Source organism: Vitis vinifera, chromosome 10 (genome assembly GCF_030704535.1).
Source record: "Vitis vinifera cultivar Pinot Noir 40024 chromosome 10, ASM3070453v1".
Taxonomy (NCBI): domain Eukaryota; kingdom Viridiplantae; phylum Streptophyta; class Magnoliopsida; order Vitales; family Vitaceae; genus Vitis; species Vitis vinifera.
In genome coordinates, this window is record NC_081814.1 from 1012913 (window position 1) to 1034182 (window position 21270).

The 21270-nt window shown below is 35.0% G+C and overlaps 2 protein-coding genes and 2 long non-coding RNA genes across 13 annotated transcripts; 2 read left to right on the top strand and 2 right to left on the bottom strand.

The window, feature by feature from the left end:
* The first annotated feature begins 1117 nt into the window (after positions 1–1117).
* Positions 1118–2647, top strand: LOC104878618 (uncharacterized). Of its 7 annotated transcripts, none has more exons than XR_009466794.1 (4): positions 1118–1220; positions 1805–1866; positions 1966–2156; positions 2352–2647. It is a non-coding gene; the product is annotated as an uncharacterized LOC104878618 (long non-coding RNA). The 7 variants fall into 7 exon arrangements; XR_009466796.1 differs by having other exon boundaries at positions 1805–1861; XR_785367.3 differs by having other exon boundaries at positions 1805–2156.
* Positions 2648–9080: 6433 nt separating this feature from the next.
* LOC104880463 (lactoylglutathione lyase GLX1) lies at positions 9081–14121 on the top strand. 3 transcript variants are annotated; one of them, XM_019222593.2, is made up of 10 exons: positions 9275–9373; positions 9479–9585; positions 10075–10213; positions 10310–10434; positions 11874–11938; positions 12021–12233; positions 12950–12997; positions 13105–13212; positions 13359–13511; positions 13853–14121. In XM_019222593.2, the coding sequence occupies exons 3-10, from the start codon at positions 10098–10100 to the stop codon at positions 13901–13903; spliced, it is 879 nt and encodes a 292-aa protein (XP_019078138.1). In that variant the 5' UTR covers positions 9275–9373; positions 9479–9585; positions 10075–10097; the 3' UTR covers positions 13904–14121. The 3 variants fall into 3 exon arrangements, with proteins under 3 accessions (XP_010655386.2, XP_019078138.1, XP_059595929.1); XM_010657084.3 differs by lacking the exon at positions 9479–9585 and having other exon boundaries at positions 9081–9373; XM_059739946.1 differs by lacking the exon at positions 9275–9373 and having other exon boundaries at positions 9381–9736.
* On the bottom strand, positions 12687–14630 carry LOC132254413 (uncharacterized). The gene is made up of 2 exons (XR_009466698.1): positions 14318–14630; positions 12687–13885 (listed from the first exon to the last, which is right to left on the bottom strand). It is a non-coding gene; the product is annotated as an uncharacterized LOC132254413 (long non-coding RNA).
* Positions 14631–15203: 573 nt separating this feature from the next.
* Positions 15204–20695, bottom strand: LOC100245164 (arogenate dehydratase/prephenate dehydratase 1, chloroplastic). 2 transcript variants are annotated; one of them, XM_010657086.3, is made up of 11 exons: positions 19909–20693; positions 18881–18948; positions 18707–18799; positions 18418–18618; positions 17928–18008; positions 17745–17840; positions 17057–17134; positions 16895–16984; positions 16739–16806; positions 16403–16484; positions 15204–15438 (listed from the first exon to the last, which is right to left on the bottom strand). In XM_010657086.3, the coding sequence occupies exons 1-11, from the start codon at positions 20189–20191 to the stop codon at positions 15388–15390; spliced, it is 1191 nt and encodes a 396-aa protein (XP_010655388.1). In that variant the 5' UTR covers positions 20192–20693; the 3' UTR covers positions 15204–15387. The 2 variants fall into 2 exon arrangements, with proteins under 2 accessions (XP_010655388.1, XP_010655389.1); XM_010657087.3 differs by lacking the exon at positions 16403–16484 and having other exon boundaries at positions 19909–20695.
* Between the last annotated feature and the right edge of the window lie 575 nt (positions 20696–21270).

Genomic DNA, 21270 nt, shown 5'->3' on the forward strand with positions numbered 1-21270 from the left:
ATTTTAAAAAAATTTCAAAGCAAAAATAAGAGTGAGTGGGTGGTCCATTCTCATGCAGCCATAGCTTTGAGAATCTTTTTTTTATCAATATTTTAATTTCACTTTTAAAAAGTATTAATTATTAACACATTGCTTGGAAGATTCATCGTATTATATTCATAATGGCATTGGTTGAGTCGAACCCTAACCTTTGGGTTTCAAAAGGGTCAAATATCTTTTGAAGATTCACATATTTAAATTTTAAATATTTTAAATATTTTAAAAAATTTTAAGCAAAAATTATCAAAAGGAAATGCTAAGAAGAAAAACCATTTCAAAAGGACTATTTTCCTTATTTGCCCTAAAAAGAAAAAAAGAATGGAATATAATAATAATTTGGGTTTTGAAACTTGTTTTTAAAAATTATTTTTGTAAAATATCGAGCTTACTTAATTAAAAAACAGGTGTATTATGGTAAATGGAATGAATTTTTTTTAATGTAGTTATTTATTATGTTATCATTCACAATTTTGAACAATTTTACAAAAAATGTATATGAAATAATAATTAAAAAAAAAGATGACTTAATTAATTACTAAAAATTATCATTTCATAAATTTAATAATTTTGGTAAAAACCTAAAAGTGAAATTTATGAACTTGGACATAATACATGGATCACATTACATAAGTGGGGAATGAATGTACAATGAAAAAAAAAGGAAAAAATAAAAAATAAAAATGAATGTACTATAAAATGAAGTAAAAAAAAATATTATTAAAAAATATGATGAAATTTAAACCATTGCATGAGACAAATAAAATAAGACAAAAAAAATAAAAAATAAAAACTTATGCAGTTGAAAGTATATAATAAAATCTAAATTATTTGATGAAAATACAAATAGAATAATATCATTACAAAGAAATAATATAATTTTTAGACATGTATCCAATTTTTTATAAATAATTCTAATTTTATTATCTAATTCAAAAAATATTGATAGATTAAAATAAGTGAAATAAATTTGAAATAGTAAATAAAAATAATTTATTGGGTTTAAACATATATATTTTTTATCTATTTTTTAAAATATTTTTCCTCATTTTTTTTGAAAAAAAAAGAAGAAGAAAAAAACGATTTTTTTTTTTTTTTTTCTAATCTCTAATTTGAGAATGAATGAATCCAAGACCGTATCATCCGTGGGCTCTTCGGTCTCAACTCTTCTTATCCACAATCTGGTAAACATGTTTTGATTCAGAAAATGAGCACATTTATACAGAGGATTTGATAATAATTTTGCAGATCATAATTAGGTTTTGTTGATTCATTTTTTTGATGTATCTTGCATGAGAATTGCGTAGTGCAGTACTGGTTGTTTGATGAGAGAATCATCAGGAAAATAAATATAAGCCAAAAAAACTCGATACCCACATTAAGATTGCTGTGTTTGATTGCGGGTTTGGATTTATTTCTTTAAAAACCCTAATTGAATTGGCTCAAGCAGAACACTGTACATGCCTAGGAATATCAACATTCTCCTATTGATTGCTCGCCCAGAAAATCATCAGGGAAAAAAAATGAAAAAAACACATAAAAGCAGAATTGTGATCTTCCAATAGCTTTTCATTTTGTGTCTTTGCATCAGCCACAGAGAAACAAACATCTTCTTGGTAAGAAAAGAGAAGGTGTTTGGATAGGAAACAGAGAATATTGGAATCGCATTTCCTTGTATAGTTTCCTGGATGCTCAAGTATGGAAAATGTAATGAAATTTTTTTGGTTATATGTTTGATTTTTACTCATAATTTGTAAATTGGGAACAGAGCAATTGAATTCATTGGAATATGGCTGAGGCTGGCCCTGAAGAATCTACTTTTGCAGTGGAGTACATTGATTTCTATGTTCTAAATCCATGAATTGTTTGATTTTCCCTTATAATTTAACCCTGGTTCGATACTTATACCTGTTATTCTTGCTAGTTCAGTTGAATCAGTTCATCATCTTGACCTGGCATTGCAGCATCTTCAGGAGCACTCCAGGTGTTTGATATTATGCTTGTTCTAAACAGTGTATGATGAATATGTCTCGGGCTAGTAGTATAGTTCCTCGGTTCATTAAGCACATGATTTGGTCTCAGAGCTGGCTTCTGAACCACTCTGTGAAGTTCTATCAAAGGTCTTCCTTGCTTGCTCTTTATAATCACATCAAAGCTATGTGCATTTGTTGTCTTAATGTTTCTTCTGTTTCGGGTTTTCCCCTCTATGCAGGCCTGATTAATACAAGATGAACTGTGTTTTTTTCATCACTTTAGCATATTACTTTTTCTTGGGGCTGATCCAATCTCCTCATTTCCATTCTGTGTTTTTACAGTATGCTGTAGCCTTGGTGGGGTATGGAGATGAAGATGAAACAGCTTTCTGGAGCTGAATTATGATCATGGTGTGACTGAGTATACCAATGGAACAGCATATGGACAGCAGCACAGGCTAGTTTACTATTTTTTCGGGAACTTTAAGTATATATCTTCATTTCATAACACTTCCTTGAATTGCTCTATCTGTCCTAGCTTGCTATTACTACCCATGATACGTATAAATAGTGAGTTTTTCCCTTGTACAAGTTCAATTCAGCTCGGGCATATGACATTAACTAGTTAATTCGGGAAAGTGCTGATACAGAAAATTAAGATAAGTACATGAACTGCATGCAGAGTCTGGAGGGGACTTGGGAAAAGTTCCTGAACAAACCTACAATGATCTCCACTACAAATGTGCTTTGTTTCAGTACAATTTGTGACAGAAGATAAATTCAAGCACTGTGTGTGTAATAGTTCGATTTGGGAAACAATTTTGGGAAAGTTGTGCTTTGGGCTTCCCATCCCAACATAATAGCATTTTCAAAACCCAACAATGGGAAATATGAAAATCAACTTTTAATATGAAAAGTTTTATCATTTTTGTGCACTTTGAGTTGACTCCATCTTTTGTGCCCAAATTGCCCCTCTGTTTCTCTAGCTCAACATTCTCAACATCATCCCAACCTCAATATCACCCTTTCTCATTTGGAAGCTTCTCGCATCTTTCTTCACTCCTGAAAACCCAAAATCTCTCATTTTAGTTTAGAAACCCAAATTCAAAACTCCAAGACGATGTCAAAATGCGCCTTTCGGCTCGTCTAGGACCCATGGGAGTCCAAGAGAATTCGGGAAAAACGAAATGGAGCTTGGGTGGAGAGAGTGGGTACCCAAAAACCAAAACCCTAACCTCCAAATGTGTCCTAGACTCGCAAATCTGTGTCCAAGATAGCTCTACCAACAAGAAATAGCACCAAACATCTCTTCCAGACCATTAAATCGGCGAAGCCCTTGAAGAACCAAAGGAAATGGTGCAGAAAATTAAGCACATGAGACTCTTAAAGTATTGGGTCCTGATGAATTGATCGATCAGTCCTTGATTGAACCTCGACCGGTGACTGTACCTTAGGTACTACCTTAATAGCCCTTAGGTACGACCTTAATCTACCTTAGGTATTACCTTAATTGAACTTAGGTACTACCTTAGTTAAACTTAGGTATTACTTGTGTGAAGCCTCAAAACTTACTTCATTTGTGACCTTTAGAGCATGTCATTTTGTGATTAATTAGTGTAATTAGTTGGTTCAACTTTGGTATTTTGGTGACTGTACCTTAGGTACTATCTAAGTAAAACTTGGGTACTACCTATCTGAAGTCTCGGAACTTCATTTGTGGATATTACTTACTTCATTTGTGACCCTTAGAGCACGTCATTATATGATTAATTAGTGTTGTCAATTGGTTCGCCTTTGATATTTTGGTGACGTACCTTAGGTACTACCTTAATAGCCCTAAGGTACTACCGTAATCTCCTTAGGTACTACCTCAACCGACCTTAGGTACTACCTTAACCAACCTTAGGTACTATCTTAGTTAAGCTCATTCAACTTCTAGGAGCGGGTTGGTGTCCTTTTCAGTTTTAGACATAAAATTGATCGATCGGTTACCCATTCCCAGTCGAGGTCTGATCGAGAATGAAGGAAGGAATATCCACAAATGAAGTTTCGAGGCTTCAGATAGGTAGTACCCAAGTTTTACTTAATTAATACCTAAGGTCGGTTAAGGTAGTACCTAAGGTAGATTAAGGTAGTACCTTAGGGTTATTAAAGTAGTACCTAAAGTATAGTCACCAAAATGCCATAGGTGAATCAATTGATCACACTAATTAATCACATAATGACGTGCTCTAAGGGTCACAAATGAAGTAAGTAATATCCGCAAATAAAGTTCCGAGACTTTAGATAGGTAGTACCCAAGTTTTACTTAAGTAGTACCTAAGGTAGGTTAAGGTAGTACCTAAGGTAGATTAAGGTAGTACCTTAGGGCTATTATGGTCACCAAAATACCGAAGTTGAACCAACTGATCACACTAATTAATCACAAAATGACATGCTCTAAAGGTTACAAATGAAGTAAGTAATATCCACAAATGAAGTTTTGAGGCTTCATACATGTAATAAGTTTAACTAAGGTAGTACCTAAGGTAGATTAAAGTCGTACATAATGGCTATTAAGGTAGTACCTAAGGTACAGTCACCGATCGATCGGTTCGTCGAGACCCAATACTTTAAGAGTCTCCCGTACTTCATTTTCTGCACCATTTCCTCTGGTTCTTCAAGGGCTTCGTCGATTTAATGGTCTAAGAGAGATGTTTGGTGTTATTTCTTGCTAATAGAGCTATCTTGGACACGAATTTGCAAGTCTAGGACACATTTGGAGGTTAGAGCTTCGGTTTTTGGGTACCCACTCTCTCCACCTGAGCTCCATTTCGTTTTTCTTGGATTCTCTTGGACTCCTATGGCTCCTAGATGAGTCAAAAGACGCATTTTGACACTATCTTGGAGTTTTGGATTTGAGTTTCTGAACTGAAATGAAAAAATTTGGGTTTTCGGGAGTGAAGAAAGATGAGAGAAAGCTTTCAAATGAGAGAGGGTGATATGGAGGTTGGGATGATGCTAAGCTAGAGAAACGGAGGGGAATTTGGGCACAGAAGATGGAACCAGCTCAGAGTGCACAAAAATGATAAAAGTTTTTATATTAAAAGCTGATTCTCATATTTCCCATTGTTGGGTTTTGAAAATGCTATTATGTTGGGATGGGAAGCCCAAAACACAACTTTCCCAACAATTTTCACAGACAGAGAGACCTACAATTCACTGAACTCATAGATGTGAAAGTTTGAGTTTCATTTGGGAACCCTTTTCGGGATGGTGATGATTGTGGGATAAACCGAAAGCTTTTGAATTTGGGCACCTCTAAAAGATGAGCTTGGCATACTAAAAGATCTTGTTCTTCATTATTGAAACTATCTTGAGGAGGCGAATAGGTAGTCCAAGAGAGATAGGCTCCAAAGTTACAATTTATAAGCATTTTCAAGTATTTCAACATTTATGTCAATTATGATTAAAAAATTTCATTAATGCCATGCAAAAGGATATTTAATTGCACAAGATCTAACGTGGAAAAACTAACTAGAAACCCCTAGGTATACAAAATTTGGATGTTTAACGGGTCCATTTATGGTGGTCGACAGTCTAGATAACCATGGTCAAATGGAAGATGCAGTTTGGGATGGGTTGCTCACCCGGACGCCTCACTTCTGGGGTATCCACCCGGTCACCTCACTTCCGGGGTATCCACCCGGTCACCTCACTGCTTGTGTACCCATACATCGGACTTAGTAAAAATTGAAAAAAATAAATTGTCAACCTAAACTAATACATCAACACATACAATGCTTAGATACTTACTTTCCTCTTCTATGCTTATTACCATTTTGTTAGCTCTGAACTCAGTCTCCTTCAATTTGGATGTTTATATAGTTGTATCCGCCTAATCTCTGAGTCTTGTATGTAATGCTTAGTTGTTCTGTATTTGTAGGTCCCGGTTGACAAAACCCAAATGCCTAACAAATAACCTGCATGGTTGTTTGGGTATATATTATTATGGGACTTCAACCATGTCCTAAACCATTCTTTTAGACACTTCTGTATGTTGTACATACTGGTTGAATATCAGGAAAGGACTTCGAGTTTTTGAGTGATGTGCCTACAAATGTGAGGTCACAGGTTATGACACCCGGATTTTGAACCGGGGAAAAATGATTTGCAGTCCGCCTCCTTAACACCCAGCCATGCCGCCAACACGATCCAAACAAAAAGACACCCCTCTCCTTTTTATTTTTATTTTTTATTGTAGTTGCATCTTGAATCTCGTTTTCCTTAATCCCTTATCTAAAATCTTAAAATAAAAATAAAAAAATGCTTTATTTTTGTCTCGGATTGGATTCATCCCTTCCTTTCCAAGTGTGATCTCTATGTTACGTATCATCGATAGAAGTAGATTCTTTTTTTTATCATTCAAAATCCTTTGCCAAGCCGTGCAAACTTGTTCCAAAGTAAATAATAATTAATCAATAAAAAAAGCTATTAAAAGTGACGCATAACACAAGAAATAATAATAAAAATAATTATATTAATAAGTTATTTCCACGTGTCAAGTTACCTTATGTCAAACTTGAGTTATTTAACTTTTATTTGATCTAATTTTTTTCAAACTTAGATTACACTTAAATAGATCAAATTAATCGAGCTATATGAATTAAATTTGAGTCTATCAGTCTATTATAGTTTTTTAATTTTAAATAACGTAATATTAGAAAAACAATAATGAGGAAGAAAAATAATTTATTTATATTTTCTTTTAAAATGAGCGTCATAAAAAAATCACTATCGGAGTTCATAGATTTCGCTCGAATTTTATTAGAACTAAATTTATTTAACTCCAATTTAAATCTAATGTTAAAATTAATTCTTCAAATCTGTTTTAGATACGACATTATAGACTAACCTACCCGAGTTGCACCTCCTTAAAGATGGAACATTTGATTTGAAAGCTACCAAATTAGACAAAGACATGAAAGGTCAGGGCAACAAGTGACGCAGAGAGTAGAAAGAGGGAGAAAGTTTAAAGAGATGGTGGGTGGGTGGGTGGCACCCTTTTGATGGTTAAGAGACGTTGACATGGAGCCTTGGTTTATCAAAGGAAACAAATATTATTTCTTAAGGTTAAGAGAATAAAATATTTTTGATATTTTATTACTCTGGATTCATGGAAATATTTACATAATTCTTATTATTATTTCCCCGTATCTCCCTTATCATCATTTTCATTGCCATTGTGTCATTTTGTATTTTTTTTAATTAATTAATTCCATTTTGTCATTTTACGGATCTCTTTAATTATTTTTCTTAATAACTTATACTAAAAATTAAATAGCAAAAAAATATTATATTTGAAAAAAGAAGAAGATAAATATTATATTTTTAAAATATCTAAAATGAAAATTGTTATACACTAATATAAGTTACAAATATTGTAAAAATATTTAAATTAAGTTCAAATTAGGTTTAAATTACTAAATCCTTGACTCGAGAACTAAATTTGGATTCACAAAATTGGACTCCAAATTTTAACAAGAATATTAAGATTAAAACCTTAAATTTGTCCGTAAAGCCTACCCAAGTTACACCTCTTTTTTTAGATGTGATAGTGCATAGAAACCCACCCAAGTTGCACCCTATTCAAGGTACAAACACAATATTTCATTTTGAAAGCTTTGAGTAAGACAATGACATGAAAGCCCAAGGAGAAATGTTGAAGCAAAAATTGGAGACGCCATTGAAAGAGGAGATAAGAAGACAAGGTAAAAGAAAATGAGATGGAAAAGGAAATGAAGGCAAGAAAAATTGGATTAGGGTTTGGGTGTTTGGACAGAAAGAAAATGACAAAGGATTACTTATGTAAAAGGAATCAAACTTTCCTTATTCCCAAACACTGGGGACAAAAGCCCATTTCCCCATCATTGAATCAGAGGAATGGCAACCTAGTATATCCACTCTTTCTTCCTCCCTCACCCATCACTTTCAGCCCCCTCTTCACCCTTCCAAAAAAAATCCATCAATGAATTTACTGATTTACTCTTCAAATTAGATTTTCAAAAATATAATTTAAAATAGGATTTTTCATCTTTTTAAGAGACAAGATATAAAATTCAAATAAAGAAATTAGGTGATTATAAAAATAAATAAAATAATAATTATTAAAAAAAAAAAAGAATTTCCAAACTTTATTTATATAATTATTTTCAATTTAAGTCATTCCCTAATTTTTGTTTTTTAATTTTAACCTTTTAAGCTTTTCCTTTTTCCTTTTATGTAAAATTTTCCTGGTGTGGACAGAGGTACGAGGGGTATATCCGGACTTTGGGGTCAAAATGACCCTTTTATTATAAAAATTATCACTTCTAGGCACTTGTTGAAACTTATGTTTAAAATGGCCTCTTTAGTGCCATATCATTAAATTTTTTTTTTTATTTTAATTGAAGGTGCAGCAAATGCGGCTTCATTTTTTAACTAAAGCCACATTTGCCAACTGTGGCTTCATTTTTTAACTGAAGTCGCATTTGCCAACTGCGGCTTCAGTTATTTATTTTTTTTAAAATTTAAAATTTAATTAAAAATTATTAAATTATAAATTGAAATTTAAAAAATATACTTAAATAATAAATTATTTATATTTAAACTTAAAAATCTATTATTACTTTCAACAAACATAAATTGATAAATAGAAGATATTATAAATAAATATTTTTATTTATTAATAAATTAACAAATTAAAAAAAATAATGAAGTACTAATATTTTATAACTTAAAATTAATTTGATTAGATAAATTGTTAATAATTTTAATTGTGGCTCAGCCCCAATCAGTTTGTTACGGGTTTTTAAGTTTTTAAATGAAATTGTGGCTCATCCAAGTTCAAAAATGAAGCCGCATTTGTCAACTATGGCTTCAATTAAAATAATAAAAAAAATATTTTTTAATGACATGACACTAAAGAGGTCGTTTTGAACCTAAGTTTCAACAAGTGCCTAGAAGTGATAATTTTTGTAATAAAAGGGCCATTTTGACCCCAAATTCGTATATCCGTATATGCATTGGTTTCAGATATGGACACGCCAAAAACAGGGTGAGGATCACAAAGAGCTACGATGCATTATTTTCAACCGTTCAGATGCCTGACTAAAATCCAACGGTGAGTCAACATGCAGTTCCGTTACCCGGAGCCCAAAACGACAGCCTGTGTCAAGTTTCTCAGTCACAGACACGCCTCCACAGTTGGACTCGTGTCCGTGACCCAAAACATCTGGATGACAACTGTGACGGGAAGGGAGCCCAGCGAGAAAGTTCTATATATTCAACACGTGCACCTCTGCAGGGGATCATTCTAGGGCTCCTCGTCCCCACCCTTTCCTCTGGTAAGCTTAGCTTGGATTTTTTATCTTCATTTTTCAATATGAAAACGGTTTGATTTTGTGGATCAGAGCTAGGATTTTGCTGATAATTTTTGTTTGATCTGTAAGAGGAGGATGATGAGACTGTTTTAGAGTATTTACTTCACTGTTTCCAGCAGCAGGCCCCGCGTTATCAACTGAAGTTGATTCGTAAGGTGTTTGATCCTTGGAAATTGGTGAGAAAATGAAGGAAAAATGAGGATCTGAATTGGAATCTGTGATTTTTGGCATGATCTGATGTGTTTGTAAGAACGTGTTTAGGATTCGGGGAAGAAATGCTGCTTAAGTTTGTTTCACCCTGTGATTAGGCCACTCTGCGATTGGCTTGTAGGATCATTGATTTTGATTAGCTAACTTCTGCTTTTTAGTTGTTTATTTGCAATTTTATATTGCTGTGCCAATCTTGACTCTGTTGCTTTCTATATATATCCTCTTAATTTATGTGTTTGATCGCTGAGAAATTCCTTTTGATCTTACAGCCTTTTTTTTTTTCTAATAAGAAATGAGGGCCTGTTTGAAGTTTTCTAATTTTTTTTTTTTTTAAAAAGAAGGGCAACAGATAAAAAAGACAAACTCGCCAAGAATTTAATAATCCGGTGGCTTTGGATAGGACAAAAAGTTGAAGGTGTAAAATGTTTACTTATGTATTTGTAAATTGGAAACAGTGTGATTGAAGATTCATTGGAATATGGCTGAGGCTGCACCTGTTGTTCCAAGTGATGAGTTGTTGGAATGGCCAAAGAAAGATAAGCGCCGATTTCTTCATGTTGTGTATCGAGTTGGTGATCTTGATCGCACCATCAAGTATGCCTTTATAGAATTTGACAATTGTTTTGGTGTATAAATTATAATTGTACTGTGATTCTTGGAGTTTCCTACTTTCACTTCCAATATTGTCAGGTTTTATACGGAGTGTTTCGGGATGAAGCTTTTGCGCAAAAGGGACATTCCAGAAGAGAAATACTCCAATGCCTTTCTCGGGTTTGGCCCTGAAGAGACTAATTTTGTGGTGGAGTTAACATACAGTATGTTTAGACTTTTCATCTTTATACCTGAAAATCCTATTTTTGTAATTTTAATCCTGTATTCTTGCCAGTTATTTGAGAAGTTTAATCCCTAATTACACATCAGTGGATAGAATTTTGAGAGTGATTTTGATTATTATTATTATTTTTTAGTTTGTAGAACTTTTCAAAAGTGGTTTTTGGAATAATCTCCAATCAAGGGATTTTTAAAAATTTGTCAAACACCTAATTTATCCGGGAAAGGATTTCCAAGTACTAAGAAGTATTTATAAGTTTCTCAGAATCACTTCAAATGGATTCTTAAGACACCTATTTTATATTTATATTCACTGTTCTCTCTAGGTTCTGTTGGAAATATTGTTCTACCTAGGCCACTCATCAAAGTACCCGAAGATGCTAAAATGTTAATTCATCTAAAGATACTACAATATCAGTTCCGGTGGTGAAATGATATGCTTAACTCTCAAATCACAAAGATGTTAGGGCTCTATTAGTTGGGAAACCTTTAGAAAAATGTTAGGAGACTGAATCAATGTCCTATCGAATTCTCAATCTTCATCATAAATGTGTGTGGTGAAATAAGGACCATTAGATGGAAGTATAAAGGAACTAAAATTCATACGTTACACGATGTGATTGATTCTGCTCTTTCATGGATACCGATTTGATACTGTAGCGGAACCAACTTGATATAGGGGACGATTATATAGGCAAAGGGAATACGCCGTGCCTAAAATCATCCCAAGCGCTGCTGATGTAACAGTAAGTTGAAGAGAATAAAATCAGACGTAAGATTTGTCTACTGGCCTTCTCTAGTTTGGCATATTAAAGCTAGTCTAAGACTCGTTCCAGCCGTCCCCGAATTCATTAAAGGAGGTCCCCACCACCCCACCCCCACCTCATTTTTTCCCCCCTCCTTTTTCTTTCTGGAAAGGAAGGAGGATCTGGCAATATAGTGATGGGTTTCAACTTAACAAAGCCAGCACTCTAGAGAGAGCTTTTACTATCTAATCAAGGTTTTGAGCGGCAACTATCGGGTTAACTCACCAATTCCTCCAAATTGATTCTCTATTAACTAATAAATCTCTACCTTGGTCAATCACAATTAATGTGTTGTAGTCCTCTTTGCCATTATGGTCCTTCTCATGATCTCTTCTTATCATGAGTTTGTGTTGGGTCCTGTCCTATGATGTCATTAGGCTTCAATGAGGAACAAGCAATTGGAACCCTATATAAAACATTTTATTGCAATAATTCCATCTACTTATGTTCCCCACTTACTAACCTTATGTTAATATGTTGATAGATGTGCCTATGCACATACATGTACTTTGTACGTAGATTTTTATGCATTGTCAAGATTTGCTATGCTGGTGTACCTGTATTTTGGGGGTGGGCTTTTACCATATCTGATGAATTTATTTGCTGCTTGTTCACAGACTATGGAGTGGACAAGTATGATATTGGAACAGGTTTTGGGCATTTTGCAATTGCAACTCAAGATGTAAGTGTCATTCTACTGTTTTGATAACCATATGACTTGATTTCAGTGGTGAACTTGGTTTCCTTTTCCCATGGAATTTTAGGTTTATAAGATGGTTGAGGACATTCGGGCCAAGGGTGGGATTATCACAAGGGAACCTGGTCCAGTTAAAGGTGGAAAGAGTGTCATTGCCTTCGCGAAGGATCCTGATGGCTATATTTTTGAGCTCATCCAAAGAGGCCCAACGCCTGAACCACTCTGTCAAGTAATGCTTCGTGTAGGTGATCTGGAAAGGTCTATCAAGTTCTATGAAAAGGTAATTTGATATCCAGTTGATCTTGTGTTTGAATTCTGTTTGTGCATTGAATTTTCTATCCAATCTTGTACATTTTAATTTTGGATAAGCAAATAAAGATTATGGATTGAAAGCGCCGAGCAAAATTGGGGTGCAGCTACTAAAGAATTTCTATCAAAGTAAATGGATACTTTACTTTCATATATCAGAAAAAATTGTTATAAAATGTTTTTCCTACCTCTTTCCTGTGAAGAAAATTCCTCCAATAGAAGTTGTGGGTGTAGATTCATCCTCTGAAGCTTTAGCCCCTAATGATTCTTTACTGCAGTTACTTCACATACTAGTCATCCTGTGATGTGAAAAAGGAAAAAGCCTACTAGATGGAGGAAAGACTCCCATTGTTAGCAGGTGCCTGTCCTCATGGTAACCTTTGAAATGAAAAGAGATGAAGCATTGACCATATTATGCTGCAAGTTGAGAAAGGCATGTGTTTGCTTGAATCCATTATGGAACCACATATCAGATGAAGCTGAAGATTAAAGCCACACCACCCACCCCCCAAACACACATCGTAATAATATATGTTTGTTCCTGTCTTAATCTGAATAAACACACACAGCCACCACCCCCACATATAAATTTGTTCCCATCCTAATCTGAATAATTTCTCTCATCAAATCCATCTAGCCATTTGATCCTTTGATGTTTCTGCCCGTTCTGTTTTTCCCCTTATGCAGGCCTTGGGGATGAAGATGGTAAAGAAGACTGACAGACCTGAATACAAGGTAAACAACGTTTCTTCATGTGTTCTCATGTAAAAGTATTCCTTTGGAAACACAGTTATTTTTGAGGTTTGTGAAATCCCTTCACTTGAGCTGCATATATTTTACAGTACTCCATAGCCATGATGGGATATGCAGAGGAACATGAAACAACTGTTCTGGAGTTGACATACAATTATGGTGTCACTGAGTATACCAAAGGAAACGCATATGCACAGGTTAGTTCAGTACCTCTCTTTCGGAAACCTTGAACATATTTATCTTCATTTCAGTGCACTTCTGCTTTCCCCACTGATGCATGTTGTAGTTGTGTCCATTCCCACTTCTGTTTTTCCAGTAATGATAAATGTTATACCCATTCTAGGTTGCTATCAGTACTGATGATGTATACAAGAGTGCTGAGGTTGTCAACTTGGTTACCAAAGAGCTGGGAGGAAAGATAACTAGGCAACCAGGACCAATTCCTGGACTCAACACCAAGATCACCTCTTTTCTGGATCCAGATGGCTGGAAGACAGTAAGTTTTTCTCTTGTACTAGTAACTTAACTTATATTCTTGCTTTCTGTATGTTTTTCAACAAACTGCTGCTTTTAAAAGATGTAACACACATCTATATAGCAATTGCCTATCAACATAAATACTAAAATAAAGACTTGGGTTGCTGAAATTGGTTCAAGCATTAAAAGCCCATTTGTGAGTGATTTTGAAAGAGTCTAATGTTTAACAAAAACGAGATATTTGGCAAGACACCATTCCAACCTTGTAAAGTTTGATTGCCTGTAATTCATATGTTTAGGTGGGTTTTTCTGCATCATCTTTGGTCTCGCCTTATGTTTCTTTTCCCCTTATACGTGTAGGTTCTGGTTGATAATGAAGATTTTCTCAAAGAACTGCACAAGGAAGAGTAAATAGTAAATACGAAAGCTTCCGGGTGATGTCCCGAGCTTTTAGATCCACCATCTAATGAATTACGATAGTATCTGCTTTTATTAGTATGTGTGTTTTGGTATATATGCTTTAAACCCTGTTTTTTAGCTCTACTTTTTCGGACACTTATGCCTATTGTATCTACTATACTAGGTTTAGAATATCAACGCAGACATCTATGAATACTAGTTAAAGTCCACAGATCTAAGCCATAGACCTCAGATTCCAAAGCCCACTAGTTTTTCGCACGATACATGCCTTGAATCGTACTCTTAACCTGCCTTGTGAGAAAAAATCAAAATCCTAGTGAACTTCAGAATTAATAGGTCTAAAGTTGGAACAGCCAATGGTATGCCTAATTTCTTCTTGGTAGAGATAGAGATAGAGATATTTACCTTGGAATTCAAGGCAAAATGAGGAGCGTCGTTATCTGGACGGTTGAACGATCAGAAACTAACCAGTCTGGATGGATGAGGTGGGAGGAAGGAAATGAAGAGAAAGTGGGTGTTGGGTGGGTGCCAATCATATCCTTATCCATACAGGAGGAAATCCATACGACGCCGTTTCAGTGTTTTGCAAAGCGCAAACCACCCAAAAAAAGTAAGAAATTAATTTATTATTTATTAATCATCTTTTTTTTTTTTTTTTTTAATGTCTATAAAAAATAGTTTTTCAAATTAATGGATAAAAGAATTAAATTTTAAGATAAAGAATATTTTTTTCTTTTTTATTTTAAAGTTTATTTAATAAATCATTTTATTTTTAAATTGTAATCCCTAACCTCAAACGATGAAGGATGAAATAGATGAGAGACGTCACATCCATGGATGCTGTCCATAGAATTCTAAAAGTTTCAAATAAAATTTTATTTTTAAAAATAATTAAAAACAATTAAGATCTGTTTCGAAAATGCAGCCAAACAAGCCCAAACTCACAACTCCAGACAAACATCCTCTCCAAGGTATTCATGGAATGGGTGTTCCACCAAATGGGGTTCCTACTTACATATAAGACACCGCATTTTCAGAATGTCTCATTTATCATCTAATAGAAGACAAACCCGAAGTGTGGTTCTCTGTCTCCATAGTCCATACAAATCAATATTCAAACACACCCTGGCCCGGAAATTTCCTACCGACCAAACAGTTTCTCTTGATTTTCATTTCACTGTTGATCTGTTCTGAGAAAAAAAATTATATACCGTTTTGGAGAACTCCTCTGTAGACTGCCATTAAAATCGTCTGGCAAGACATAAATAAAGACCCCATCACCAGTACGAAGAAAAGAACTGTAAATTTATTGAAAAATTATCCTGCTGAAGGAAATGTTGTGTGTGTCTATGTACAGGATACAAGGTTTCCAATGTCTGAAGTTGAATGTTTGATAAACCAAATGTAAATGATTTCGAAAACCGACTCCTGGGGAGGCTGTTCTCTTCTGTTCAGTTCCTTTCTGTCTACAGAGCTCACCTATTGATTGGATAGCAACCGAGGACCCTCAGAAATCTTGCAAATTCCTGCATCAAATAGGAAAATCCTTGAGTGAAATTTCTGAGGTGGAGGTGCTCAGAGAGATGCTGACAGCTGAGAATAATAATTAGAGTATACCACAAGATCATATATCATAGCCAACAATTAATCTCGGCAATTCTTAGTAGTTCATAGTCCGGTTGGAACGGGTGAACTTTCATTTTCATTGTAAACCAAAAGGACATCTACGAAAGATACAAGCCACCTTACGTATTGTTCCATGACAAATTATGAAGCAAGACCCGATGGCTGTTTCTAGTGAAATTTTTTTAGCTGAGTTTAGGGGTTCTTGAGGTTGCAGCTGAATATTTTGGGTGACTGAGGTTCCAGGCAGGAGGAAAGAAAAAAAAAAAAAACAGACAAAAAAAACCGAAAGAACAAAAATGAAAAAAAGGAGGGGGCAGAGTAGCATTTAGATTGGAACTGGAAATGAAGTGCATAACAATGTCAAGTTCAAGAAACTTGAACTTGAGCAGGCAATAAATATTTAATACATTGTATGGAAATATAAAGGTTGGATGTGGGGTTGTTGCCACAAGCTTATAACCTAGAGGGAAGTTCTCGACCTGGATGGAATGATACCACCAGCTAGGTCGTAAGTCATAAACTCATCAATCCCAAATCCAAAGAAATAAGAACAAAAGATCGCTTATTAATCACAGGCAAGGATATTATAAAGGTGCACACATTATTGTATTTCAGCACAAAACAGTATCATCAATCATGGAAACTCGACTCAAGGAATATTGAATTGGGGGTGCTGGGTTAAAATGAAGAACCTGATATCACTTGTTAAAAAATAAAAAAGATTGCATCTTTGCTCATTCAAGGATTATTAAAAACCAGTCTATTTTCAAAAATTGTATCGTGTCAGAAGTTTGCCAAACTTATGTTTTGGGTTAGAAAACGGTTTTAGGAACTATTTCCCCAAATAGGAACTAAAGCACTGACCTGCAGGTGACCCAGAGCATATTGAGCACGAGGCTCTGCCATAGAAGCTTCAAAGTCGATATAGAAAAGGTAATCAAAATACCTGCAGGCAGAAATCAGTCACTCGTACAGCATGAATCCTTCATGCCAACTATACTAAATTTCTACAAGAGAGATTTTCTTCCAAGATTCTACAATATGTAAAATGTGTGATTCCAGCAAACAGATCAAGATGCAGGAAAAAGTTCATTAGACAGATTATATTTCCATTTAATAGATATTAATGTAAACTATAATGTCGCTTATATGACCGACCCTGCTTCTTCAAATCTTAATCCAAATAAAAATAGCACTCACTTAGCACTGCCTTTGTTAGAGTCATCAACGATCCTCAGTGGACGCTTTCTTTGTGGACGGCTCTCAATCTTAACTTGCACAAAAAGGAGAATATAAACACGAAATCTCATTGGCATAATGGAAAATAACTGAAACAAACTTGGTTAGTTGCATTACCTTTGACAAACTAATATCTCTCAGAGCAAACACAGCCAGGGCTTTGAAGAGTACCCCAGGGCCTTCATCAAGACTGAAGACAATGCTTGTCTGAAAAGAAAAATGGCAATTTATTCTTTTGTATGTCCAAAGAAACTCACTAATCAACCAAAAGAACTATACCTTATAAGGCCTCTCAAGTCCTGGGATTATAGGTTCTCTAGCAAGTATCAAAAACCGGGTAATATTGTCACAATCATCCTGCCGAGTCACCATGGATCAAACCATCATTTACAACGAATAATGACAAATAAACTTGAAAGGTAAAAAAATGATAACAAAAGTGACTTTCAGATGTAAGGATCAAACACAAGCCTTTTAATGCCAAGAGATTTATTATGATGGTTAGTTTTTAGGTATGCATTGGATACACCTACTATGTCATCCTGTAAGGATACTTTGTTTAAATATTATTCTTAAAATCACGAAGTCTGTTCAAAATGAGAATCCATAGACCAAAAAGAAAATAAAAATTGAGATGGGCATAAGAGACTTGGGAACCATAAAAAAGAAATCGTTGGAACTAGAGAAGCCCATCAAATGAACATTCCCCAGAATCCCAATCGCAATGGAACCATCACATATTTTCTCAAAGAATAAAAGATGGACTCCTGATCAGGACGGAGAAATGCATAAACAAAATCTTACCATTGGATGGGCATATCATCAACTGAGCAGCCAAGATTGATGAATCACCCAGCCTCAATCATGTCTAGGGTACCAAGATCAGTTAATTCCTAATACAGTAGGAGCATCCTTTTTCACACAAAAAATATCTGAGCTAAGCAAGAAGTGAGGGGACAAGTTATACCTGGATTTTCTCTTCAAGAATGTTAAGCCCATAGATTACTGCAGCTCGGGCACTGGCAATTGCTCCAGTATTTTTCAGGCCATCAGAAGCGACAATCTGTCAAAAAGATCTAATATTTAGAAGAATCTGTACAATAAAATCTGAATAAACTAAACCAGGACACATAAGATCTCCAAAGATTACCTGAGCAGCACCGGCAGTATCCTCTGTGCTAATTCTGAGGAGGCCTAACTCATTTAATGTCATATCACACTGAGCAAATGCCTGCAGGTAAGAATATATTTTTTAGAGTAATGCTATTCCCTTCATGCATTGTTTGACAGGACAAAATGCACAAAAGCACTTGATCTTGGAAAAAGTTATCAGGCTTGCCATTGTGTTTGTTTAAGAATCAATTTGGTGGTCAGAATCTTCCATTATGGAAGAAAAGAATTTCGATATTAGCGTGGCCAAATCACAAAGCTCGTGAAAACCGACCTTCCAAATGTCGGATAGTGCAAATCATTCATGACCTTTCACCATTTTCCTTTTAAATATTTGGCTTTATCAGAAGTGGCAAGATTATCTGACCCCTATATTCTAAACTGAAGGCAATAGATGGAACTGCCTAACAGGCAGGTTTCCTCTAACGGTGGAACACATTAATACGGAAAAAGAAAAGAAAACGACAAACCTGAGGATGACTTAAAACACGTTTTAGCTCATCCTTTCTTACACCAGGCAATCCCAATAGGCAATGGTTAACAACCATCTGCACCTCCCCCACTATGTGCAGCCTGTGGCCAAGGAGAAGATCATAATTACGATGGATGCTTCCACCTACAGAATTCTCAATTGGGAGAACTGCTTTCTCCACCAACCACAATTCAACTGCCTGCAAAATGGAAATTTAGTTAATTAAGAGTTTAAAATGTGTAAATTAATTCAATAACCATAAAGCATATATTAGTATTTGGCTGAACCTTGAATGCAGCTTCGAAATCATCACAAGGAACAGCCTCACACTTTGGGTATGCTTTCATCGCAGCTTCCTCACTGTATGCACCTGGTGCCCCCTGCAAAAGGCAATTAACCCGATATAAGAATATAGAGAAAGCAAAGAATACCAGTTAGATGAATGGCTTAAGTGTTTTTACCTGATAAGCAACCCGCACCTTCCCACCATTGCTAGGAGACGATGAAGGATCTGTAGCAGATAATGGTCCTGCAATTCAGGCAAATATTCAACTTATGAAACTGTAACAACTGCATTTGAAGGAAACCAGAGAACCGGGGATGCATTTGAAAAACTGCATTGTAACAAGGTCTGACTAAGATGATACTGGTGTAGCATGACCAGAGTAGACAGACTGATAGGTTTTTCTAACAGATTAAAGAGTGTTTCTAACTTAATATATGATTGTCGAAATCTTGAAGAATGGCGGAAGAGCCATCCAAAATGACTAATCAATGTAGAACACATCCAACCATGATCCCATGATATAGAACTACTAATCCTCATTGCTTGTTCAATATCAATGAAAGCAGGAACTCTGATTAATAACTGTATTGTGATCCATCACTACATTTTTAATCTGGAAATCTCAACTTAATTAAATACATGCAGAACACGACAAATTCCGAATCTTTCTAAACCTAGAACTTCTCGAATGCATGCACAATATGGCCTCCAACAATTTAAAGAAACAATGGAGCCATGAACAGCATTCAACACTCTACTTACGATGGGGGGCAAAGGAATAGCATTCAAAAATCCCAAAACAAGTCTTCAACTGATGCAAGCCCTAATTCTCAAAACCAGAGTACAATCAAAATACAAATAAACCCATCAAGAAATTCAAACCTCAACCATTACAAAAGCATCATATAGCATAAAATCATTTCATGCAGAATTCCATAAGACAATCTAAACATCCATATATACCTACAATCAATCCACATTACTTCATCAATGAATCAAAGTTTTTAGGATTTAATTTCAAAGCTAAATCTAAGATTCAACTGCCAAAAAAATTCAGACCTTTTGAACCCAAGAGATTCATTTGCAAAAGGAAAATCCAATAAAAAGCTTGATTTCCAAAAACTAAAACATGCGATATCCCAATTATGATTCTAACAGCGAAAGAAAATCAAAGTTTGGAGAATTGTAACCAAGTGAACTCACTTGGAAGAGAGTTCAAATCCCTGTGAAAAGCCCTGGGCTCAGTCTCCTTGGCTTCATCAGCCCCACCAGGAGACTCAACCCCAGGCCTCAGTGGCTTCTCATCTTCAACAGGGATTGTAGCTCGCTGACCCAAAACAGCCAAACACTCCCATTTCCGAAACCTCTCAAAATCAAACCTCAAATTCAGAGCACGCCCAGCTCGCCTACCACCCAAATCCGCCAGACCCAAGTGAGGATGCGGAGGAGTTGCAGAACCCCAGATTAGTCCAGTCTTCAAAGCCATAAATAAACAAAGAAACTAGAAAAAAACCTCAGAAATGCAGGGACTCAAACAAATCCAGACTGGTGAGAAACGCTCCTGTGAGGTTTGTTGGGGCAGTTCCAGGGAAACCCAGAACCACATTGCCAAGGCGGTGGAGAAAACAATGGAAACAACGCAGAATGGGCTGAAATTCAAGTAAAAAAAAAAAGGGAAAAGGCTATGAAAGACAACTGGTTCAAGTTTGAAACGGTAGTAGCGAGAGAATTAGATAGAGAAAGAGTGGTGAGGTTGGTAGGTGAGCAGAATGTTGGCTACACGTTTCCACATATCAAACGACACATAGAGGGAAACAAACAGGAAACTCGAAGAAAAATCAGAGAAAGTGAAAGAAAATAAATTGGGTCCTCTTGAAGAGTTTCACAATTGAAATCAGAGGAGACGACCAAGAAACAGAGAGAGAGAAAAGAAACAGTGAGAAGAGCCAAAAAAAGAAAACATTTACATCAATAAATAAATATATATAAATATATAGCAATAATTACAATTATTATTTTGATTATTTTGGGTATTGGATTTCAGGTATCCTAAGTTCCTAACCTACCTGTAATGCAATCTACAAAATATCATAAATGGATTTTCAGCTCTGTCTCTCTCTCATTTCAACAACTTTTTTTTTCTTCTTTTCATAGTTTACCAGAAATATCTTATTATTTATTTCTTTTTTCCTTTTTTCTTCCTCACGTGTATAATGAGGGAGGATTATCTTTTTCCACAAGCAATGATTTGATGGTGATTGGTATTTAAAATGTTTGTCAATAGTTTAGCATTTTACTTGCAACAATTTTTCTTTTTTTTCCATTTTTTATCATTTTTTTTTTGGTATTTTTTACAAGTAATTAGAATTTTATTACTTTATACTCTATTTTTATTATTTTATCTTTTCGTGATATTATATTATATGATACATATTTGTATTGTATATAAAAAAGTCGATACTTCGGATTTTTCCTTAAGATATTTATTAACATCTCATTTAGTTGTTAGTTTATGAATATGCCATAAATTTATTAAAAAACCAACACATATAATTATGTTGGTTT